Raw genomic sequence first — 26,056 nt, forward strand, 5'->3', positions numbered from 1 at the left:
GGGCGTGGTAGCAGGCACCTGTAGTCCCAGCTACTCAGGAGGCTGAGGCAGGAGAATGGCGTAAACCCGGGAGGCGGAGCTTGCAGTGAGCCAAGATCGCACCACTGCACTCCACCGTGGGTGACAGAGCGAGACTCCGTCTCAAAAAAAATTGCTAGTTATTTCAAACAGTTATGTTCAGAGCTAAGTGTAATATCTTTATATTCGATTTGCTTATGTCAGTTTGGATTTGTCAGCATTTTCCCAAGCTAGAAACTTAAAAGAATCCTAACTTTTAAACTTCCTTTATTCTGTAATCTAGTTTGCCATCAGCTGCAGTTCCTTGCATTGAAATGCCTTGGATTTGGCCTCCCGTGTCCCTGCACACACTGTCACTACTGTAATCCAGGCTCCCCCCACCTCCTTTGTGCATTGTTTACAAGGTTTCCTAGCTGGTGTCTCCAATTCCATTCTTTTTCTTTTATTCATTGTGTGCTGGTCATTAACAGTCTAATCGCCTTGAAACCTAACTTTCTAAAAATTTGATCTCTACTTAGAAGTTTTTAAGCTAAATCCAAGTTGCTTCCCTCCTTCATCGTTTTCTTTTATAACAGGAATACTCTTCCTATTCAGTCTTTGTTTTTCTTTATTTCTTAATATAAATTGGCTGTCATAGAATGTGTTCTTCAATGCCCTATTTCCTGCTTATCACCAGTATAGAGGTACACACTGCACATTCCTGTCATAGAGACTTTTATCCTACTCTTCTTTAGTGCCCCCCAGTCCCTATCCTCAACCTGTTTTGGCCCCATCATTCCAGATCTTCTCATTCAAGGCCTAGCTTCTAAATTTCTTTCTTTTAGAACTTGACAACTCCTTCACATGTGTTTTTGTATCTATTCTAAATTATATTTTGAAGGAGTGTGGTGTAATGCTTTTTATTTTGGAGTCAGATAGGTGTGGGTTTAAACTTGATTTGGCCTCTTAACTTTTTGACCTTAAGCAAGTTAACCTTTCTAAGCTATAATAGTAGAGTAATGCTTAGTATTAGAGTTCGTTGCATGAGAGCAGAAACCCAGAATAATAGTATCATAAACAAAGTTGAAGTTTAATTTTCTCTCACATGAAAGAAGTCCAGAGGTGGGTAGTCCAGGGCCAGTATGGTAAATTCATGTTCATCTGGGATTCACACTTTTTTCCCCCCTACCATTCTAGTGTGATTTCTATATCAAGATTGAGATTACCACATAGTCCAGGATGGCGGCTGGAGCTCCAGCTCTCATAGCTGCACTCCAGATAGAAGAAGGAGGGAGAGAATAGGGAAAAAGTGGCCTGCTTTTCAGCTCAGTTAGGTTTGTTTACCTAGCCTTCTGGAAGTCCCCTACAACCCTTCTGCTTACAAGCTCATTTTAGCTAGAACTTAGTCACATGACCACTACTTGCTGGGAACTTGCAGCTTGTTAGTTGGTACATTCCTGCACAAAGTAAAATTAGTGTATTGTTACTAAGGAAGAAGAGGATAATGTGGCTACTGGCAAACTCAGCATAGTTAACTGTAGTGGTGCCTAGCACGTGGTAGGGCTTAACATGTATCTTTTTGCCTCTATTTTTTCTGTGGTCAGCTCAAATTCTTTTTTGTTTCAAGTGTATCTTATTTTTCCAGCTACATTGAAAGTGTCTTGGGGGATAAGGACCATCTGTCATATTTCTTTGTTGTGCTTCTAAACACATAACAGTGCTTGCACTTGGATCACATAATAGGAACTTAATATGTATTTGTTAATTAATTTATTTTACTTTCTACTAGGGCCATCTTTTAGTCTCTTGCTGGATTTTTCCCCCCGTATGGGTATTTAATATTTTTCCATCAAGTGTAACTAGCGGCAATCATGAGAGTTCACACTGAATATTTTCATTCCTTTGGTAATTTCTTCTTTTCTATTGCCTTAAAAATTACCCTGTGGATCAATAACCTAACATTTTATCTTTCTTTAAGTGTGTTTAAAAATTTTTTCACCTGATGCTTCAGTATAAATTCTGCAAAGTTGAACCCAAAAAGTAATGCATATATGTACATTACGTATGTCTGTTAAGTAGGTATAGATGTCTACTATACCTCTTCATTGCGAATATATAAAATGTGAATTTTCTTTTCTTTTTTTTTGGAGACAAGGTCTCACTCTGTCCCAGGCTGGAGTGCAGTGGTGTGATCACAGTATCACGGCTCACTGTAGTCTTGACCTCCTGGGCTGAAGCAGTCCTCCCACCCCAGCCTCCTGAGTAGCTGGGACTACAGGTGCACATCACTATGCCTGGCTAATTTTTAAAATTTTTTTGTAGGGATGAGGTCTCACTATGTTGCCCAGGCTGGATGAATCTTCAAAATGCTGTGTTTGAAAAGTCCTCAGGAAATGATTTTTCTATGCATATTTGGCTTACTAATTTGTTTGTAAGGAAGTTCAATGGATTGAAAAACTGCCTAGTTTTCTACCATTCACATTTCCTTGTCAAATGCTTTTGACTTCTAGTTTTCTTTTACTCCCCAACTATGGATGAGAAGAGAAGAATGATTGGAGACAGGAACTCCCTGCAAGCAGATAAAGTTGTAGTAGTATTACTGGAAGCTTCTTTCTCATCTGCTTGACCTGACATAATATAAAAATAGGGTCTTACAGTATCAAAGTGTCTTGGAATAGAAGAGTTCAGATGAGTTATTTTTATTCTGCTTTGGAACTCATTAGATAAATATTTTAAATATTCTCTATGGCTCCTTCAGATGTGTTCTTTCACAGGCATGCATTACATCATCAGTATAGAATATACAAGTATAATACAATTTCTCATACCCTATCACCAAGATGCTAATATGTTTATATACTCAATCATACATATGTCTTATATAAACACATGTGGCGATACTAAGAGATGAAGATATGCTGCTGCAAATTCTTCTTGGAACAAAGGTATAAATAAATAAAAGTTATATATCATCTAGTTTTAAACACTCAAAAATAGTAGGGTAGTCATACATTAATGGTTATTTGATTTAATGTTTAGGTAGAATATTAAGTGAGTAGAAGAGAGGGGCCTCGTCTGCAGGGTAGCCACACAGTGTTAATAAGGATGAGAATAGTTTTAATATTAACTAAAAGTCACAATAATTTTATGACACTTTTTTAATGATACTTTTTGTTTGGTATACAAATGACATAGAGCCATTTATAAAAAGCTGATATTTCCTTATAGCTTGACTTTATTTGGTTTTGTTCTCATAGATGTTTTCTCCCAGATGTCAGATTCCAATGGCTTAATGATATTTAGCAAGTTTGACCAGTTTCTGAAGGAAGTTCTGAAGCTCCCAACAGCTGTCTTTGAAGGGCCATCTTTTGGTTACACAGAGCACTCAGTCCGCACCTGTTTTCCACAGCAGGTAAGGACAGTTTTATAGAATCTAGGGCTAGAAGAGCGCTCTTCCCTCTCTTCACCTTCTAACAGATTTTGCCAGATTGCTTCCAGTCTAGTAAGGTCTTGAGTAGGGGAGGAAAAAAGCTTTAAAGGTGGTGGTGGGGAGTGGATGAGTAAAACCGGCGGGTAAAAATTCACCTGAAAACTCTTTTATGGGGGAACTGGGGGCGGGGTGGGGGGGTGTCTTTTTGGAAAAAAATGAAATATTTTAAAGAAAAATGTTTAAGAACAAGTGTGTACATTTTTGTTACAGGACATATATTACTTTTTCAGAGGAGTTCTTGAAACCATGAGATAAGGGAATCTTGATATAAAACTATGTAACTGTACTGCATTGTTTCCTGAGTGCTGGTGACAGGGAACACTATACAGCTCTCACCTGCCAGTATAAAATCCCTCAAGGGTACGCTACCATTTTCATGTTAGAAAAAGATGGATTTTATTTCCATCTGGTGGTTTTGACCGAGAGGCTGGAATGAGTGCATTCCTGAAATCTTAACCATGCTTCAGAGAACTGTCTACACCTAGTAAATGGATGCTACAGCCAGTGTCCATGCCTCAGCCAGAGGATAGACACTGGCTGCAGCATCCATTTGTTAAGGTAGAGATTAGATAAAAGAAGCTTAATGTTAAACTTACCTAGAAAGTTCTCAAAAGGAATTTAAAAACATTTTGCTAAAACTAATAGGTAAAAAATTAATGGAAACAGGATATTGACATAGTCTAAAAGTATCTCCCCATAAGATATTTATTAATTACAAAAAGAACATAGTAACTTTGCAGTGGAGAAACTGATCAGATATCACTTTACCAAGTGATCAAAATCCCTATCACCACTAAAGGGATAAACTGATACCGCCTGCCTCCTGATAGGACGCGTTGAGAAGTACTCAATATCGCTTCTCCGGTAACTCCTGCCAAGAAAGCATAAGCTGAATCTCATCCCAAGAAAACATCAGACAAACTCCAACGAAGGAATTTCTACAACCTAACTGGCCTTTACGCTTCAAAAGTGTCAATAATAGGAAAGATTAAAAAAGACGAAGAAATGTTCTACGTAAAAAGAGTTTAAAGAGACGTGAAAAACTGAATGAACTCACAAGCCAGGATTTTCTGTTGCTATAACGGACGTTATTGGGACAATTGGAAAAATCTAAATAAAGTTTATAGACTGGATCATGGTATTGCATCAATGAATGTTAACTTCCTGATTTTGATATTTGTACGTCATTATTTAAGAGCATGTCCTGTGTTTTAAAAAATTTGATCTGAACTATTTAAGGATAAAGGAGCATCCTTCTGCAGTGTTAACATTTGAGGAATCTTGGTTCAGGGAAAATGGGAATTTTTTGGTAATCTGAGAACCTTTTTGTAAGTCTGAAAATTGTTGAAAGATAAAAAGCTAAACTATAAAAGGAACACATTTAAAGGTTTGAGAACTGAAAGGATGTTGTAAGCTAGATCCTCCTGACCTGTGATACTCTGATTCAAAAAAGAACGAAAAACACATACACACATGGCCCCCTCCCCACCTACACACTTTTTTACATTTTAACTTAAGAATTCATGGTTATTTGAATTCAGACTTTCAAACAGTTTTTAGTTTCTTTAGAGGTTATTCAGCTTTAGCATTGAAGGTGGCACCCATGATAATGGAGAATTATTTTTAGTAACATCTGAGGAGATATTCTTCCCAAATTTGCGTACACTTTGCCTGATTGGTTTTGTGCAGATTTGCCTGTATGCACTGTTTATTTTTTCTTTCAGCATAAATGGCAATCAGCATCAGCTTTTAGCATATTAAAAATATCTCTGTGCTTCAGTTTATTCTAATGAAACATAGTTCAGATTTCCCCCCCACCCCCGCCCTCCAAATACGCGTTTTCAAATGATATGAGGTTATCTGAACATAATCCTGGTACAAGAATGCCCTTCAGGTATTAATGTGCCCTTCAGGGATGTAAGTGAAGATGAGTATGATGAAGTCACAGCTCAGAGCCCCTCTCACTGCTGCTCCTGCTGCTGCCTTAGAGGTATCATCACCTTCCATGGTGGCCCACACAATATTCTGGGGTAATCTTGTGTATGATGTTCACATGGCTTTTCACACAAGATGCTTCCTGGAGGTCAGGCTAAAGTGGATCAAGTTCTGGAATGGTACTCTTAAGCAAAACCGTATTGGAACGGGGAAGGGAATTTACACAAAGAACTATTCAGTGATGAACATTGAGAAATGGATGACAGTTATGTGGGGGTACTAAACCTAATCTTTAATTTAATTGCAACGTGAGTATTCCGATGAGAATCTGGTGTTGGAATAACAGTTTAAAGTGTTGAAGAAATTTTAAAAAGTACAGTTGTTAATTCTAAGAATGCTATCTAGGATTCTGCAAATTAACCTTATGACATACATTTGAACTCACAACGTGATCATTACTTTTTACCTGCTTCATTCATATTCCTGTAAACAAAATCAATCTGCGTTTTTGTATGTGTCAAATTTGGAAAAGAGAAGTTTATCCCAGTCCATGAAAATGTTAAAAAAAAAAAAAAACCCTCAGAGGAAATAGAAATCACTCATAGAATATACTGATATATTGACCAAGAAATGAGACAGCTTGGACAAAGTTTCATGCTGCAAGAGTTAAATTCAATGAGTTTTTCGTTCCTTTTTGGAAATGGGCTTTTCTCATTCAGTTTGTTTTGCTTCAGTATGTGTTTCCTTAATGGGAATCAGATAGAAAACAATGTTGATACAAACTAGAAATTGCGTTGTTTTTTCATATGCACTTTTCCCCAGCATTTTGATGTTCTGTGCTGAACAAAAAAGTGATCACAATTAAAGAGAAAGTATGACTATTTTAAGAAAGAGGGTGAAAATCTTGCAGTACCTTCCTTTAGGGAGAGAAGTGACTGGTTTCAAGGACCCATGAGCTGCTTTGCCTCGTGCAGTGCTGTGATGATGAAGCTGCAGCTGAGTGAAGAGGCTGTGAAGACGTTTTGCTCCTGTGCTCACATGATCGATGGACAGAATTAAGCTTTCCCCTGGATCCAATACCTAGTTTTGATGAAACCGATCTGTTTTGGAAGTTGTGTGCTGGTCTCACGAAGAAGGAAATCAGTGGCTCAGGATTGAAGGCGGAAAGACACCATCTGACAGTGACTTCAGTGCATGCGCCTGGGGGGATTTAGTCGGGCCGATTATTTTGTTTGTCCTCTATTTTTACAAACAAAATAATTTTTGTTTTTACAAAGCCATCTAGATTTTTAGTGGTTGTTCCAACTCTGTTTTCCTCATATGCCTTATGATTTTTAAGTCCACAGTGTTGTACTCTGCACACCTTTCTGTTACAGCATTTTGATGTAAAGAAATTTTAGCTTCTTTCTTAATGTAACACATTACAGCAGAAATTTTTTTTTAATGATATGAAGAGAATTACACATTGGTTTATTTTAATATAGTTTTAATTCTTTTTTAAAACACATTTTTTTTTTGGCTTGGAAAACTAACCCAAAATAAAGTCTGTGGATTATGTAATTTAGTTGTTTTTAAAACACAAGAGAAATAAAATGCGTTTATTAGTTAATTCAGCAGAACCCATCTATTAGGACAGCTAAAATTAAATACTGATTTCAAGTATTGGTAAAGATATTTGGAACATCCAGTACTCTCAACAAACTGCAAGAAGCCTTGGTGGTTTCTTAATAAAACTAATCTGACACCTCCTCATGACCTAGCAATTAAATTAAAACCTAATCCTAGGTTTTAAGACTTTTCAGGGGTGCTCTTATCAACTATATTCATACTAGCCCCAATCCGGAAGCATCCTGGATGTCCATTATTTTTAAAAAATTGGGGAAAAGTTAATTGAAGAGATAGTATGTCTAGAATTTGCCCCAAAATAATGAAGGTTGGAGGGAAAGTAAAAGCAAAAATGAAACCAAATTAGTCATATGTTAAGAACTGTTGAAGCTGGATAGGTTTTTTTTTTTTTTTTTGAGATGGAGTCTCACTCTGTTGCCCACACTGGAGTACATTGGCACAATCTTGGCTCACTGCAACCTCTGCCTCCCAGGTTCAAGTGATTCTCCTGCCTCAGCCTCCCAAGTAGCTGGGATTACAGGTGCCTGCCACCACGCCCGGCTAATTTTTGTATTTTTAGTAGAGATGGGGTTTCACCAGGTTGGCTAGGCTGATCTCGACCTCCTGATCTCAGGTGATTCTCCTGCCTCGGCCACCCAAAGTGCTGGGATTGCAGGTGTGAGCCAATGTGCCTGGCTGGGGTGGGCATATTATACTATTCTCTCTACTTTGATATATTTTTAAGAATTGTAATAATAGAAAAATTGTCATTGCAAATTTGTGATTGTGATTATTATCTGAACATAGTACAGTACTGTTATAGCACCCCAAGACTAATACTTTGGTGAGTAGCCCAGATATATTAACATTCTTCAGGGTTTACAAACTAACTGACTGACTTTCAAGGCTTAAAAGTTACTTAAAATAAGCAGTAAATGTGTTTAAATTTCTCCCCAAAGTTTCAGAACTTTAGGGTTCTGAAAAGTGCAATATTTCTCCTTAGAAAGGAGATGCTATTTGTTATTTATTAGATCTTCATATTGATGGCATCTGTGGCCCGTCTAGAACGGCCACTGCCACAGTGCTGGCTGCATTGGGGGAGGCTGTGGGACAGGGCTGCCTGCTCCATAGAGCTGGCGGGAGCCAGGAACAGGCCGAAGCTCCGCCCTATTCTCAGTTGACAGGGTGGGAGCTTGGCCTTCCCCGGGCGCAGCTGCAGCCAGTCAAGCCATGGCTGCAGACCGGGCATCTCTGCACTGTCAGGGGCCTGGGAAGGCTGCCCTTGCCCCCGCAGGCTTGGAGGTGTCTGCTCCCACTGCCTGGCCTCTCCCTGCTCCCAACGCCTGCTCCAGTGTCAGAGCGAGGCTCAGGCCAAGCTTGGGCACTGTTGCAGCCTGGCCGGGTGTGCACACGCTCGGGGCAGCATTGACATGCCGGCGCCTGCCACCTCAGCCCTCCCAGACTTTGGGCACTGACAGGCATGGGAGGAAAGCCACGGGGGGCTGAGGGCATCTTGGAACTGGCCTGCAGGTGCCCTTCGTCATGAACACCTGGGTGCCATGAACAGTAGGAGGCAGACAGGCCCCTGGGTAGAAGAGCCTGAGTTCCCGGTGAAGCCCCACGTTCAAGCCAGGGACGGTCTCAAGCCTGGGGGTCCGGCTGCCAGTCCTGTGGACTGGAGTGAGAACTTGTGCTTTTTCCAGGCCCACCCATGGCCACCATGGACCAGTCAGCATGTACTTCCTCCCCTTTAAGGCCCATAAAAGCCCTGAACTCAACCAAACTCGAACAAATGACGGGACTACCAGCTGTGGACAGGAGCTACCCACCCCAGAGTCTCCGGTCTGCTAAGAGCTTAAGAGATGATGGGACAACCAGCTGCAGAGAGGAGCTACCCTGCCAGGGTCTTCTCTCTGCTGAGAGCTGAAGAGACGTCCGGACAACCAGCTGCAGAGAGGACCTACCCACTCCAGGATCTCCTCTCTGCCAAGAGCTGAACACTTGTCGGGACACTCCGACTGTGGAGAGGAGCTACCCACCGCGAGTCTCCTCCAAACTGTTCTGTTGCTCAATAAAGCTCCTCTTTGCCTTGCTTACCCTCCACTTGTCCACATACCTCATTCTTCCTGGGTACAGGACAAGAACTCGGGACCCACAAAATGGCAGGTCTAAAAGAGCTGTAACGCAAACAGGGCTGAAATATGCCCCTTGCTTGCCATGTTTTGGACAACAAGAAGAAGAAAGGAGAAAAGAGCTGTACCCCTCTGGGGAGCCTAAACGTAGGAGCTCCCCAAGCCAGGGCTGTAACACCCTCCTTGGGGCTCTGCGGTTCCTGGCATCTCCAAGCTTCTGGGTGCCACCGTGTTCGCTGGTGCCAGCTGTGGAAGTAGCTTGCAGTACGCCTGGTCCAGTGCAGCCTCACAGAGAGCCACCGCCCGCGCTGGTGCCTGGAGCTGCCTGCTCCCCCTCAGCTGGAATGCCCGGCTGTGCGTAGTGGCCGGACCCCACACTCCCTCACACTCCCTTCACTGCTCTGCGCCTGGCTCACCCTTGGCAGGCGTGGGATCCAGGCTGATAGTGTGAGCCAAGTGCAGCCTGCCAGGCCAAGTGGGTGGAACGAGTCCAGTGGGCCCAAGCAAAACTCGGGCAAAGGTGCCACGGGCCACAGAGATTTCCAGCGGAAAAACATCACCCCAGGAATCCTGTAACAATATTGACTTTAGTTTGAAGAGTTCAACCCATCTTGCAGGCAATTTTTAATTTGATGCCTATCTTTATGAAAAGGAAACCTGAGGCTGGGCACCGTGGGCTCATGCCTGTAATACCAGCAGGCCGAGGCGGGTGGATCACCTGAGGTCAGGAGTTCAAGACAGCCTGGCCAACATGATGAAACCTCGTCTCTACTGAAAATACAAAAATTAGCCAGGTGTGGTGGCAGGCGCCTGTAGTCCCAGCTACTCAGGGGGCTGAGGTAGGAGAATCGCTTGAACCCGGGAGGCAGAGGTTACGGTTAGCCAAGATGGCACCACAGCACTCCAGCCTGGGCAACAGAGCAAGACTCCATCTCAAAAAAAAAAAAAAAAAAGAAAAGGAAAAGAAACCTGAATAAGCAAAGAATGGAGAGAGAGGGAGGAGAAATGAGCAGATAGGAGAGTAGATAACGTTCTTACAATCAATGTATGCAGGAGATACTGTTGGTAACACTTTATTTGACACCATGCCACATTTCCGTTGATTCACCGAGGCGGTGGCAATTGTATAAAAATGGGATTATACTATTGCTGGTTAATTTTAAGAATAGCAAGAATATTTCATGCCTGGAGGTGTCCTCTGATTACATTTGACAAAATACTCTCTCCAGCTATGTAGTGAAATGACTTTTCTCCTCGCTTTGAAGTGAGACATCTTCTGGATGTTCTGACTTTGTTTTCCTGGACATTGAATAGAGTTTGGCAAGCATTGCCTGGCACGTGTATCTATATGTGTTATTTCATAGGTATTCTAATTAAGGAGATTTTATAATCTCTATTAGCAGCCCTTTGCTACTGTGTACTTTGGTGTGGATTAGTAGTGTTTCGTTGATTTGAAGATACTTTTTCACATCTTAATATTTCTGATGTCGAGATACATAGCCAGTGATACCTCACACCATTGCAGTTGGTTAGGCCGTGGTTATGATGGGCTGTCATTTCCTGCACATGCGTGAACTTGATCATAGCTGATCATTTGTTGTCACTTCAACTGAGTTGTGTCCACTTTTGGCACTACATGTGTTGTCATTTAAAATATTCTCAGAGGCCGGGCACAGTGGCTCATGCCTTTAATCCCAGCACTTTGGGAGGGCAAGTCTGGCAGATCACAGGGTCAAGAGATCGAGACTATCCTGGCCAACATAGTGAAACCCCATCTCTACTAAAAATACAAAAATTAGCTGGGCATGGTGGCATGCACCTGTAGTCCCAGCTACTCAGGAGGTTGAGGCCAGAGAATCACTTGAACCCAGGAGTCAGAGGTTGCAGTGAGCCGAGATCATGCCACTGCACGATCTGCCAGCCAGTCTGGCAATAAGTGGAGACTCCGTCTCAAAGAAAAAAAAAAAGTTCTCAGAAGAGTATACTGGGATTTGGCATTAAACACAATGTTGTTATAAACGCAGAAAGGCATGGACAGAATAGAGGGGAATGTTTCACTAACACTGGATGTTAGTGAAACAAATATTCAGCATTGGAGGAATTCTGTATTATTTTGCAAAGCAACAACCAGGTGCTTTATAGAGCCTTTTTTTTTTTTTTAAATGAGGCTTTATAGAGCCTCATTTAAAAAAGAGGATATCCCCAAATAGATGAAGCTGCATTTTTTTTTATTACTGAGATATAACCAAAATAATTTCTTGTCACACTAAAGCATTGCATCTGAAGGTAGACTAAACTGCCAAGTTCCCCTGAATAGATGAAAGGAATTTCAGTTCATCAAGAGGCTGGTGTGACCAATTCACATGTCACGAAGGATTATGGTTAATTAAGTCATTGAGTTAGTTTAATTGGCTGAGTGCTTTTCTTTCTTAAGGGTAGAAAAAAAAATAATGGTGTATCTTACAAGTGATCTTATAAGTGCATCTTAGATGGGATGAAATACAGGGTGTAGAATGGGTTTTATTATGATCAGGTCTCTATAGTAATGAGGCCTGTCTCACTAGCATAATTAGATTGAACAAAATTGTAGAGACCTAGAAGTGAGGTTTTGTTCCAGTTGGGCCTGTGAAGGAGAGAGTGTCTTACTAAATGAATCCTTACATAGAAATGACAAGTGGCTTCAAGATTGTTTTCTTTTTAGAAAAGGATTTTTGTTAGCAGTACTTGCTGTCCACATGCTCTCGGAAAGCACCCCCAACTTCCCCACTGATGATTCATGAGCTGAAAGAAGTTCCCCAGCCTGTGGGATGTGGGGCTGTTGGTCCAGGCCCTTCTTGGTGTTCATTGGTGGCACAGTCCAGTGTGCAGTCCCGTTCTGGACTTGCGACGTCTCCTCTGCCTTACTGCCTTATGTATGACTCACTAGTATTCAAATAAAGCAGAAAAATTCATCACCCAAAAAACAAAGGACCCTGGTCTCCTCGTCACTTTATTCAGTGGCTCAGTGGCAGCCTCAGGAAGAGGAGTGTGCTTTCTCAGATGCTGCTTTTATTATTCCTTTCAATCATAAGCAAATTTGAGTTTAAATCATCATTTTGCAATGCAGCTCTGTTGATGTCCTTATTTTTCATAAAAAACTTGACTCACTCCTCATGACCTGCTGGATAAGGTTCTTATCATGACGTCATGGCTCTCACCAATCCAACCACAACCTGTCTTTTCACCTCCATTCCTGACTGCTCCCGCTCTACCCCATCCCTCGCCTATTCCTACCCTTAGCATACCATGGGATCTTTTTAGCTGTCGCCACAGGGCCGTGAGGTTGCACTGTTTAAGTCCCCCTCAGCATTGTGGGAAAGCATCTGTCTCTCCATAGCCTTGCCAATGGCACATGTTTCTAACTTTTGAATTTTTGCCAATCTTATGGGTGAGAAATGTTATCAGTGTAGTTTTGATTTGCATTTCTCTGGTTTTGAGTGACCTGTTTTGAGTGAGTCAGAGTAGTCAAACTTTTTGTTTATATTCTTCGTTCTCACTGAAATGCCAGTAACCCCTGACTTTCTGTCTCTCCTCCAAAAAAGGCTTCAGATTCCACATCCCAGTGAAAATGTGCCTCCTTCTTTGATGTTTTTAATCTTTCACCCTAGGATTGTGTCCTCTTCTCTACTCCCATAACATGTTACCTACAGCTCAGTTATGCCCTGAAGGGAGGGACCTTGCTGTCCTTCAGCTTTCCATCCCCAGTGACTGACAGTGTCTGGAAAACAATGGATGCTTACTATTTCCTGGATTAATTGAATGATTTTTTAAACATTTTTTTTTGAGACAGAGTCACGCTCTGTCGCCTGGGCTGGGTGTAGTGGTGCGATCTCGACTCACTGCAACCTCCACCTCCTGAGTTCAAGCAATTCTCCTGCCTCAGCCTCCTGAGTAGCTGGAATTACAGGAAGCTACCACTGCACCTGGCTAATTTTTGTATTTTTAGTAGAGACGGGGGTTTCGCCATGTTGGCCAGGCTGGTTTCGAACTCCTGACCTCAGGTGATCCACCCGCCTCAGCCTCCCAAAGTGTTGGCATTATAGGTGTGAGCCATCACACCCGGCCGCCTGACCTTAATTGAAGGATTTTAAATTAAGTGTGACATGAGAAAATTAGTAATTTTGGTTTGAATTCTAATTGAAAGCTTAAACTTCATAATGTACTTGCATCCTCCTTGTTTTCATCAATATTATTCCATGATTTTCTCAAAGGAAATAATCTTTGCAATGAGAGAAATACAATATTTCAGAATATTTGAAGTTTTCCTAATCTTTCCTTTATCCATAACAAATAAAAATATCTCTAATAAAAAGCACAGTAACATTATATTATTTTGTCATTATAAGTTACTCTTATTTTCAGAGTCCAAAATAAATCTGTGATTTGGGGAAATTCAGTGTGAGAATAATTGAAAGGCTGCCCCTTTCAGTTACAACAGCTATAACTCTGATTAATGTGTGTTTTCCCTTGTCAGATAAAATATCTCTATAACTATACTCAGAAGTTTGCATAAAAATGTTTTAACCTGAAAACTTTAGCAGTGTCCCTTTCAAGACAGTTAACTAAATGTCATCCATTGTTTAAATGATAAGGCAATGGGTAAATATTTATATGTTGCACATAATAGGAGTTTTTGTTGGAAATGATGAAGTTGGAGACTGTAGCAATGATGATCTATTGCTAAATTATTTTACTTTCTCATGTTATTTTATTGATACTGGATTTTTCATTTTTAAGGGGTTACTCCTCTCCCCTTTTAAAAATGAGAAGAGGTAGTCAAGGGTGGAGGAAGGGAAGTGAGAATGGCCTATAGGGTAATAGTTGTCAGTCTAGATTAGAGTAACAGAGAGCAGCAAACAGAAACACTTGTTTCTAAGAAAAAATATGAGACTGCGTCCAATGATAAAAGCAGTCTGTGTTTTATAGAGGGAGGCATAAATCATGGTAGTTTCGCTCAGTGGATTAGGTAGCTGTTAAAAGGATTAGAAATGAAGAATTTGTACAAAACAAAATGTTTAATAGGTTAAGTGAAAAAATAGATGATATATTTATATCTATTCTGTTCACAAGTATGTAGAAGTATATATACATCTGGAGAGAAACAGAGAAAAATGAGAATTGTGGGAATGCATGATTTACATTTTATTATAGTTTGTATTAATATTAAGCTCTTAAAAATAAGGAAAAATGCAAAGAATGTGTTCAACTCAAGAGCAAAAACAAAATAAAAAGATAAGGGACAAAAAGAACCAACCTACCTTTCATAAAATTATTTATTGAGTCCTGGAATTCTGGAGATGGGAAACCTCTCCTAACAGGTCTCAAAATTTTTGGTCTCAGGACCTCATTATACTGTAAAAATTATTGAGGACCCCAAAGAGTTTTTATTTATATGGGTTAAATCTGTCAATATTTCCATATTAGAAGTTAAAATTGAGACTGGGCATGGTGGCTTACGCCTGTAATCCCAGCACTTTGAGAGGCCAAGGTGGGTGGATCCCTTGAGGTCATGAGTTCAAGACTGGCCTGGCCAACATGGTGAAACCCCATCTGTACTAAAAATACAAAAATTAGCCGAGCGTGGTGGCGCACACCTGTAGTCCCAGGTACTTGGGAGCTGAGGCGGGAGAATTGCTTGAACCTGGGAGGTAGAGGTTGCAGTGAGCCAAAATCTAGCCACTGTACTCTAGACTGGGCAACAGAGCAAGACTCTGTCTCAAAAAAAAGAAAAAAAAGTTAAGAAATAAAATTAAGTCACTTAAAATAACATTGATGAACCTATTATATGTTAATATAAATAACATTTTTATGAAAAATAACTATTTCAAAACAAAAATTTAGTGAGAAGAGTGCCATGGTTTTATATTTTTGCATATCTTTAATATTTGCCTCAATAGAAGACACATGGATTCCCATATTTGCTTATCCATTCAATCTGTTGTGATATGCTGTTTTGGTTAAAATTTGGAAGAAAATTTGGCCCCAGACAGCTATATAGTTGGGAAAGGGAGAGTCTTTTAATAGCCTTTTCAGATAATTGTGGCTTTGTCACATTGTCTCTGGAAAACCTCACTGTATACTTTTGAGAGAATGAGATTGAAAAAGACCAATAATGTCATAGTATTATTATGAAATACTCCAAAACTCCATGAAAATGTTTAAATACCTTCCAGGGGTCCCCTGATCACACTGAGAACTGCTATTTTAGCACTTGAAAGATGAGAAAACTGAAACTCAGAGATGTTCAGTGATTTTTTCCAAATTACTTGGTTGGTGGATGACGGAGTGCTTGGACATGGCTTTGCTAGGTTCATTCCTCGTGTTTTTGGAAAATGTCACATATGATGTGACTTTAGGACAACTTTTGGAGATTGATCCTGAGTTTATTTATGAGTCTTCTGAGATACCAAAATCTAATTCTACCTTGTCATCTTGAAGATTTATGAAAAACTCCATGGCTGGGTGCAGTGGTTCACGCCTGTAATCCTAGCACTTTGGGAGGCGGAGGCAGGCAGATCATGAGGTCAGTAGATCGAGACCATCCTGGCCAACATGGTGAAACCCCGTCTTACTAAAAATACAAAAATTAGCTGGGTGTGGTGGCACGTGCCTGTAAACCCAGCTTCTTGGGAGGCTGAGGCATGAGAATTGCTTGACCAGGGAGTCGGAGATTGCAATGAGCCAAGATTGGGCCACTGCACTGCCCTCCAGCCTGGCGACAGAGTGAGACTCCGTCTCAAAAAAAAAAAAAACCTCCATGGTAGGCAAATCAAAACTTTTTAGAGAAAGTAGTATTATAAAAAGGTAATTTTTAACACATGTAAGCTGTAGAAATATTAAACTTTGTGAGCCAAGATCGCGCCACTGCACTCCAGCCTGGATGACGAAGAAAGACTCTGTCTCAAAAAAAAAAAAAAAAAAAAGATTAAATTTATGACAAAGGATATGATACATTTAATTTTGTTTGCCACTTTTTACTAGCTAAAAGTTTTCTAGCATCTTCTTCTATCTCAATAATTTTATTATATGTATGTGTGTATATACATATATACACATATATATTATATATATATGTGTGTGTGTGTATATATATATATATTTTTTTTGAGATGGAATCTCACTGTGTCACCCAGGCTGGAGTGCAGTGGTGATATCTTGGCTAACTGCAAACTTTGCCTCCTGGGTTCAAGCAATTATCCTGCCTTAGCCTCCCAAGTAGCTGGGATTACAGGCACCCACCACCACACCCAGCTAATTTTTGTATTTTTAGTAGAGATGGGGTTTCACTATTTTTGCCAGGCTGGCCTTGAACTATCTGGGCCACCTTGGCCTCCCAAAGTGCTGTGATTACAGGTGTGAGCTGCCACACCTGGCCAATCTCAATAATTTTAAATAGACACTTTTGACTTTATCTTGATCTGTTGGTTATTTGCACGTCCATAGAGGCATTTTCCATATCTGTTCCTCCATTCAAATGTTAGGTGGCATTATGGTTTTTAATGTCATTCTCTGGTTCCTCCCATATTCCACCAAGGTCTCAAACAAGAGTATTCTTGGATCCTGAGATGGAAAACACTTAGGATAACCTTTCTTTAGCCTATTCAAGTAGGCACTTCTCACGCTTCACCATCAGTGCTCAGTGATATGTAGCGGCCCTTTGAATGGCAGCTCCATACCGCCAATTGTTCTGTCAGCCCTTTTGCATAGCTCTCAGCTCCTCCCACCCCCAGAGTAGTTCCATATTAGAAGTTAAATTGAGGAACTGTCAAATTACTTAACTACTTCCTGCTGGCCTGCAGGCTGTCTGGAGGTGAGACTGTCCCTTGGCTTTCTTCGTCTTTTCCAGATTTTTATTGCACAGCTTCTTTCCTGTTGTGCCTTCTACTCTACCTCCCTTTTCTATTCCCCATTCATCAGTTTCTTATTTTAAAGATTATTCTCAATAAGAATGACCTCAGTTTACATATACTGGAATCAAGATTCTCTCAGTTGCCAGAAAGATGCAGAGGATCTGTCTCGTCTCGAGCCTTGTGAGATAGGAACTCTTTTTGTTTGTTTGTTTTTTGTTTTTTGTTTTTGAGATGGAGTTTCGCTCTTTTTGCTCAGGGTGGAGTGCAGTGGTGCGATCTTGGCTCACTGCAACGTCCGCCTCCCGGGTTCAAGCGATTCTCCTGCCTCAGCCTCCTGAGTAGCTGGGATTACAGGCGCCTGCCACCACGCCCAGCTAATTTTTGTATTTTTAGTAGAGATGGGGTTTCACCATGTTGGCCAGGATGGTCTCGATCTCTTGACCACGTGATCTGCCCACCTCAGCCTCCCAAAGTGCTGGGATTACAGGCGTGAGCCACTGTGCCCGGCCAAGACAGGAACTCTTGTTGGGAGGGTCCGGTGGTGGGTCCAATGGCAGCCCTGGGGGCCTCCGTCCTTCAGGCTAAGCACCACAGTGTCTTCACTCCTTGCTTCTGGTTTGTGTTAAATATATATTTTTAGTGGTAAAAATCAGAGTTATTTTGTAATCAGCCAGCAATATCTTTAGGTCAGCCCTAACCAATTTTATCTTTTCTACCTTCCCCCCTTTAAACGTTGTAAGGGGAAATGCCCATATGTTTTATATCCTGTTCTTCACATTAAGAAAGTTGTGGGGCTGGGAACACAGTTACTTGGGAGAGAGCAAGGTGAAATTCTGGGTACGCTTTTGGCTTCACCCCAGACCCCATCCTGCCTCTGAGTGGTGGGACCAGGACATGGAGGAGGCAGCCAACGGCCATGCACCTGCTGAGTGTGTGTCCTGTTGTCTGAGCTCTTCTTTTGGAACAATTTGAAGCGAGGTTTTCATGTCTGGGTTACGGTCATGGAACTCTCTTGTTTCGCTCAGTGGATTAGGTAGCTGTTAAAAGGATTAGAAATGAAGAATTTGTACAAAACAAAATGTTTAATAGGTTAAGTGAAAAAATAGATGATATATTTATATCTATTCTGTTCACAAGTATGTAGAAGTATATATACATCTGGAGAGAAACAGAGAAAAATGAGAATTGTGGGAATGCATGATTTACATTTTATTATAGTTTGTATTAATATTAAGCTCTTAAAAATAAGGAAAAATGCAAAGAATGTGTTCAACTCAAGAGCAAAAACAAAATAAAAAGATAAGGGACAAAAAGAACCAACCTACCTTTCATAAAATTATTTATTGAGTCCTGGAATTCTGGAGATGGGAAACCTCTCCTAACAGGTCTCAAAATTTTTGGTCTCAGGACCTCATTATACTGTAAAAATTATTGAGGACCCCAAAGAGTTTTTATTTATATGGGTTAAATCTGTCAATATTTCCATATTAGAAGTTAAAATTGAGACTGGGCATGGTGGCTTACGCCTGTAATCCCAGCACTTTGAGAGGCCAAGGTGGGTGGATCCCTCTTGTTGAGTTGGGTGACCCTGGACTTTCAGCTCCTTTTTCCTTTTTCTTTGGAGCTGGAAAGGTATCATGTGGGCTGGAGAAAATAAAAAGAAAATTCATTAATTTGAAATACTGTGGAGAATTTGTTCTCTCTATATTATATAACTCTATTTCTATCTTATCTTTCTAGACTGCTTTCTAATTTGGTGTCTACGTGGGACATATTATTTCAGTGTTTCATATACAGTGGAAGCTTACTATATATTTGTTAAAAAGAGAAATAAAGATAGAACAGACAAATGCAGTCTAGCTAGGGCGATGGTATAACAGGAGCATTGTGATGGGCATTTGGACATGTAGGTTCCAATCTCATCCTTATCATAACTACCTCTGTGATTTTATCAAATTATTTAAGCTTCTCTTTTCTGTTCTGTGAATGAGAAAGTTGTTAAATGATGTCTAGGTGTTTGCCCTTCAAATTACGACTATTTTTTCAATAGTTACTTATCAGATACATGTCAGGCACTGTTAGGAGAGCTAGAAATATGGTGGACAACCAGCCACAGTGCCCGCTCTCGTTGATGTTGCTTTATACTCGGGTGTGGGCTGTCTTCTCTCCCCCACTGGGTAGCAGAAATAGTAACTCGAAGGACAGTCTTGGATTTGTGTCTGATTTGGGCCAGGCCACTACAAAACCTTTAAATGCTTTATTTTCCTATCTGTAAAGTGAAGATAGTCATATCTAACCTAGTTTACCTTATATAGTTGACTAAAATAAAATAATGTATGTGGAAATACATTTAAATATACTAATAGTAGTAGTGTAAAGTACAGCATGTAGTAGTGTCTGTAGAAATGTGAAATATTTTATTTTGCTGTGAAATTTACCATATAATTCACTAAAGCTTGGATGGGAAAAATCCTAAATTAACTTAAACTTGGAGTTTGGAAATTGTTTAAAAATTTAAAGTATATTTGTTTTTCTTCTTTTTACAGAGAAAGATAATGCTAAATATGTTTTTAGACACGATGATGGCTGACCCTCCTCCCCAGTGCCTTGTCTGGCTACCTCTCATGCACAGGCTTGCCCATGTTGAGAATGGTAAGCAGAACTTTTATTGTTCAATTCCTCATGCCGTAGAAAGTATAGGAACTGATTATTTGCAATGTCCTTAGCTATTAATATCATTGAAAATTACAGTTGACATTTGCTGTCACTCTGTCATTTGATTTTGTGGTTTTGGCTTTCAGAAGAATATTTCTTTCAAAAAAGGGAGGATACTTACTACTTTTTTTTTTTTTTTTTTTTGAGACAGAGTCTCACTCTGTTGCCCCAGCTGGAGTGCTGTGGTACAATCCTGGCTCACTGCAACCTCTGCCTCCCGGGTTCAAGCGATTCTCTCATCCCAGCTACTTGGGGGGAGACTGAGGCAGGAGAATCGCTTGAACCTCGGAGGTGGAGGTTGCAGTGAGTTGAGATCGCGCCACTGCACTCCAGCCTGGGCAACAGAGTGAGACTCTGTCTCAAAAAACAAAAAAAAAAACAAAAAAAACAAGAAAGGATACCAAGAAGTCATATCAGGTCATACAACTTGAACTATAGACTTTTCTTGCCTAAGATTCCAGATGACAGTTTTCTGTTTGAGCCCAGCTGCTTTTTAGCCATTACTTCCGGTTTCCTCTTTGATTTATCAAACTCATAGCTCTAAAAAACTGTATATATGCTATATCAGCTGCTAAAACTATAATTATTTTGGAATAATTTAAAGAAAAATAGCCAAGATATAATTTAACAGTGGGTTCCCTTTTTTCCCCCATTTTTTTCCTTTACCATTTTGCCTTGAAACTCTTCTTGGTGTCCCTCCCAGTAATTTGACATAAATCTTTGTTTTGCTTTGAGTTAAAATAGTACTTATCTCTTAGTGACTTCTTAATTTTTCCTGCTTTTGCCATCAGTTTATCTCCTCCTTTAGGTTGTTGGAGTTTGTTAAAGGGAAGGCCATCGCTTTTCTAGTAACCTTCCCTCTCTCCAGGCTCTTGCCTTTCTTCATTCCTCAAAAGAGAACAAGGAAGAGCCAAGAGTCCGCTTTTAATAAACGTCCATACTGTTTTTATTTTCTTGCTCTCATATCCATACTTTAAAATAAATTTTTCTCAGCCTTTTACCCAACTATGGCTTTAGTTCACAAGTACCTCAGATTAAGGATTCATTTCTTAAAGGACCAGACTCTCTCTAGACTAAAACAGCACAATTTTTAAAACAAGATTATTGGATAGATTTAAATTTTGGAGAGCAATGCTTTTATAGCCTTGTTTTAATAGTTTTATGTCCAATTGATTTTCATAAAATCATTTTGTATTTGCTATACCAAGTAGAAAGAGCCTCACTTGTCAAGATATATAAGATATATTATTATCCATATGCCTATGAACATTTTATTGTGACTTTTATGAAGTATATAATTTATTGATTACATTCTTAATGTATGTGGTTTGTAGTATTTTTATCAGAGACAGAAATGTTATAAAATAATTAAAATATCTAGAAATAAAAGGTTACCTATCACACTAATATTTTTCAGTATGTCAGTTTTAATGGTGAGAAACAAATTATAAAATTATGGTATTTATGGTTTTTTTTGGTTTGGGCTTTATGAAGTTCATCATGAATTATATTGACATTATATTGACATAACTATGCATAAGGAGAAATATTTATTCACGTAAGCAAAAGTTGCACTTTATACATTGATTTACTAATCCAAGTGTATGGTATATAAGAAGGTAACTACTAAGTGATGCACTTTACCAAAATAATACTTTTACCAGAACCTGAACAGTCCTTCTCTTTCTTATTTATAATTGACCCAACACACTTGTTAATTTTTTCATCATTCTGGTTCTCTACTTTTCCACCTGTCACCCATTCCACTGACTAAGGATTGGCTCTTGACTGGTTTGGAAGAGAACACAGGAGAATCACATAGACATATTTGTTCAACCCAAATTATCAGAATGTATTTGATAATTTAATACTAACATACATATATCTTTTAATATTAACCTAAATTACTTAGAACTATAAATACTGGCTGCACAGATGTTGACCTCATTGACGTTTGCTGAGATTGAGGGAGACCTGTTCTCTGGAGGAACTACACTAGGCTGTATAGTTAATTTGAACACATGCTCTTAATTAGCATTTCCAGCATTCCTTAGAAACACTTTGATGGCAAAAAACTGAATTTCTTAGAAGAAGTAATATCCTTTGGATTTCTCATTATTGAGTTTAGTTTTCTTTTAGTCCCTAGTGATAATGTTATATAATCTTGCTATATAGTTTTTCTCACCTCATACTCAAATGTTTTTTGAGTCTTGATTCACTAGTTAATATATATTTTTGGAAGCAGGTCTAGAAGTCCCTATAATTGAAATAAGATTGTGGTCTTTTTTTTTTGAGACGGAGTCTCACTCTGTCGCCCAGGCTGGAGTGCAGTGGCCGGATCTCAGCTCACTGCAAGCTCCGCCTCCTGGGTTCACGCCATTCTCCTGCCTCAGCCTCCCGAGTAGCTGGGACTACAGGCGCCCGCCACCTCGCCCGGCTAGTTTTTTGTACTTTTTAGTAGAGACGGGGTTTCACCGTGTTAGCCAGGATGGTCTCGATCTCCCGACCTCGTGATCCGCCCGTCTCGGCCTCCCAAAGTGCTGGGATTACAGGCTTGAGCCACCGCGCCCGGCCAAGATTGTGGTCTTATATATATAATGCTAGAAAGAGTTGTTCAGTGAAGATTTGAGTATTCTATCCCTCTTTTCATTTTCTTTTTTGTTTTGTTTTGTTTTTGAGACGGAGTTTCGCTTGTTGCCCAGGTTGGAGTGCAATGGTGCGATCTTGGCTCACTGCAACCTCCGCCTCCCAGATTCAAGCAATTCTCCGGCCTCAGCCTCCCGAGTACCTGGGATTACAGGCACACACCACCATGTTCAGCTAATTTTATATTTTTAGTAGAGATGGGGTTTCTCCATGTTGGTCAGGCTGGTCTCAAACTCCTGACCTCAGGTGATCCTCACGCCTCGGCCTCCCAAAGTGCTGGGATTACAGGCGTGAGCCACCACGGCTGGCCTATCCCTCTTTTCTATTAACTTCCTTTTCTTGCGTTCAGAGTTGAATTGTCAGAGAAAACAATTATGCTACCAACATTTAAAAGTATAAATAGTGATCTGTAACATACAGTTGTGTATTGCCCTTGATAGTACACTGGAATGATTAGATTAGAATCAGTAGTCTGTGTTGAATTTTTTTTCTGATGTCTTAAATCTTTTCTTTTCTTTTCTTTTCTTTTTTTTCTAGTAAATGGTTAGTTAGACTAGCAGACAATTTAGATTCTTTAGTTGTAATTGTGTTTTGTTTTGTTTTTGAGACAGAGTCTTGCTCTGTCACCCAGGCTGGAATGCAGTGGCGTGATCTCCACTCACTGCAACCTCTGCTTCCTGGGTTCAAATGATTCTCGTGCCTCAGCCTCCTGAGTAACTGGGATTACAGGCATGTGCCATCATGTCCAGCTAATTTTTTTGTAATTTTAGTAGAGACAGGGTTTTGCCATGTTGTCCAGGCTGGTCTCGAACTCCTGGTCTCAAGTGATCCGCCCACCTCAGCATCCCATAGTGCTGGGATTACAAGGGCGAGCCATTGCATCCAGCTCTAATTTTGTTTTTACCTTTGTTTTTATATTAGATTTGGTATTCCTCTGTATTGACTTTATTCTCCAAATGAAAATTTATTCTTTCTTCTTTTATTCCATCCCTTCTCTCCTGCCCTTTTTCTTCCCCTTTTCTCTCCTGTCCACAAGTCTTCCATCCCGTGGAGTGCTCCTACTGCCGGTGTGAGAGTATGATGGGTTTCCGGTACCGATGCCAGCAGTGCCACAACTATCAGCTCTGCCAGAATTGCTTTTGGCGTGGCCATGCCGGTGGCCCTCACAGCAATCAACACCAGATGAAGGAGCATTCCTCTTGGGTAATGGCTTTGTGTTTCATCTGTGTCCCTGAATGTTAACCTGTTTTATCAGTAACAGCACCTGGGCCAGTTTCCTCATGGATGCCTACCAAATAAGGATGTGGTGTAGTAAAATCTTAACACTAATATTTATGCCAGGGTTGCAAAAATGTTGTGCTTCCTCACTTGATTTTAAAAGCAGAATTTTAAAAAATTCCAGGAAACAAAGACAGTACGTTTGAAATGGTCTCTTTTATTCAGTAAAATGGAATGTTGCAATGCTCTCTTTCCTAAGTGAAAAGTGGGTTTCTTCTTATTTTAAAATTGTACAGGCCAGATGCGGTGGCTTACGCCTGTAATCCCAGCACGTTGGGAGACTGAGGCAGGCGGATCATGAGGTCAGGAGATCAAGACCATCCTGGCTAACATGGTGAAACCCTGTCTCTACTAAAAATACAAAAAAAAAAAATTAGCCGGGTGTGGTGGCTACTTGGGAGGCTGAGGCAGGAGAATGGCGTGAACCCGAGAGGCAGAGCTTGCAGTGAGCAGAGATTGTGCCACTGTACTCCACCCTGGGTGACTGAGCAAGACTCCTTCTCAAAAAAAAAAAAAAATCTTAAAGTTCTTTTTGCAAGCAAAATTTCCTCACATTTATAGGGTTTAAATGTTGCAAGGAAAGTTGTAGAAAATAGAAGAGTTAAGTATTTATACCTGTAAAGTTGGAAAAAACATTGTATTTTACGGCCATTGCCACATTGGTGTCTTTACCTTCAAAAGTAGTTTTTAAAATAATAATATCTTGGCGGAAGTCAATATCTGATTTTTCTGTGGTTCTTATAAATTATGTAACATGTTTATCATCAATTATTTTCCTTCCTTTCTCTCAGTTTATTTCCAGAGTTTTAAAAATGCCATATTTTCCTTCCAAAAAGTTGCTACAGCCTTTGTTTTAAAACCTTTCCTCTAGTTTTTGTTTGTTGGTTCGTTTGCTAAATGGTAGAAAAACATGTAAGGTCAGAAGTATAATTCAGGATCTAGGTTCTTTAGCCTGGTTATCCTGTTGGCCTTCAAGTATTAGAAAGCTTTAATAACCAGTTTTTATTTTCCCTTCGGTTGTCTTAAAACTCAACCAAGAAAAAGCAAATAAACTCACATCAGGAATTAAAGAAAAAAACAAAACAAACTTCAGCCCACATGTACACTTAACTAGTTCCTTCATCTCTGAAAATCTGTTAAAGATCCGTTTTTTGTTTTTTGTTTTTTTTACTGGATAGGTTTCTGTTATACTTAACGATAACATATTGTTAAACTGAATATCCTATCCTGGGTCTTGTTGTGTTGTGAATTCCATTTTTTTGGTGGCTGTTGTGTTGAAGAACCACTTTTAAAATCCAAAAAAAAAAAAAAAAAAGGAAAAAACACAGTAGTTTCTTTTCTTTTTCATTGAATAAAGATAATTTACAGATTTTCAAATTGTTTCTTTTTGCTTTCTTAAAAGTACAGGTACTTCACTATGTTAATTGTTAATGTTTTTTCCACTTTGTGTGTGTGTGTGTGTGTGTGTGTGTGTGTGTGTGTGTGTAGAGTCTTAACTCTTTACACTGGGATAGTTTTTGCTGTTTTACCTTTCATGATGACTGAGTTTGCTGGTATATTTCTAGTGAAAATTCTCATTATGGATGTTGGGGCTAGAAGAATGGGGAACTTCTTATTCCCCCTGGTTTGAACTTCCTCATTTGACTAACCTATAACCCTTTTAAAAATGGGGATTTTGCATTTATTTAGAGACAAGTGACTGATACTGCTTTATGATTTGCATGTTTTCATCTACTCTTGAATATTTTCATTGGGTTATAAGATACATACAGAAAAGTCTACAAATCACAAATGAATTCTTACATTTCTGTTTGACCCTCACAGCACTCTTGTGAACTAGATCTTATTTCCATGTGTTGTTATTCTTATTTCAGTTTCTTTGTTTTATAAATTCTTTTATTTTTGTTAAAGTGACTTAATTTTTTTAAAAAAATCAAGTATTGTTATCCCGCATAATTTTGAAGCTAGTATGATAAACGTGTCTGTTCTGAATTTTGATGGATGTGTGCCTTGCATATGGTAGATGTATACTGGTAAGGTCTTTTAGCAGTATGTGTAGGTGTCTGGATGTAACTTCTTTTCAAAGTTAAGATTCTGTACGTGCCGAGCTCTTGCTCTTTGAGGAAGATGTGGTTGAATTTTGAGGCTGAGCAAAGAGGTTTCCAGCTAACAAAAAGATGTGCTATCAATTTAACAGTAATTTCTTTGCGATTGTCAGCTGTGTTTATACTGATATTTTGAAAAAAGTTTCTATATGCTCACACGTGAGTTTGAGCGTGTGTTTAACCAGCTGGCATATGAATTTTCATTGTAGATGTGATATGTGAGTTTTAAGTAGTACCTGGAAGTTTATTTTGATTTTTGCAAAA

General features: G+C 39.6%; 1 protein-coding gene across 50 annotated transcripts in view; it reads left to right on the top strand.

The window, feature by feature from the left end:
- The window catches only part of DTNB (dystrobrevin beta), a 302,368-nt gene that overhangs the window by 82,266 nt on the left and 194,046 nt on the right, over nt 1-26,056 (top strand). For all 50 annotated transcript variants that reach the window (XR_013402986.1, XR_013402987.1, XR_013402982.1 and 47 more), the window contains 3 exons: nt 3,255-3,409; nt 19,595-19,700; nt 23,446-23,612. Coding sequence is in view for 39 of the 50 variants with exons in the window: in XM_077960044.1 (XP_077816170.1) it covers nt 3,255-3,409; nt 19,595-19,700; nt 23,446-23,612 (428 nt within the window). In the remaining 11 variants the exon portion in view is untranslated. The remainder of the gene's footprint in view (nt 1-3,254; nt 3,410-19,594; nt 19,701-23,445; nt 23,613-26,056) is intronic.

Source organism: Macaca mulatta, chromosome 13 (assembly GCF_049350105.2).
Source record: "Macaca mulatta isolate MMU2019108-1 chromosome 13, T2T-MMU8v2.0, whole genome shotgun sequence".
Lineage (NCBI taxonomy): Eukaryota > Metazoa > Chordata > Mammalia > Primates > Cercopithecidae > Macaca > Macaca mulatta.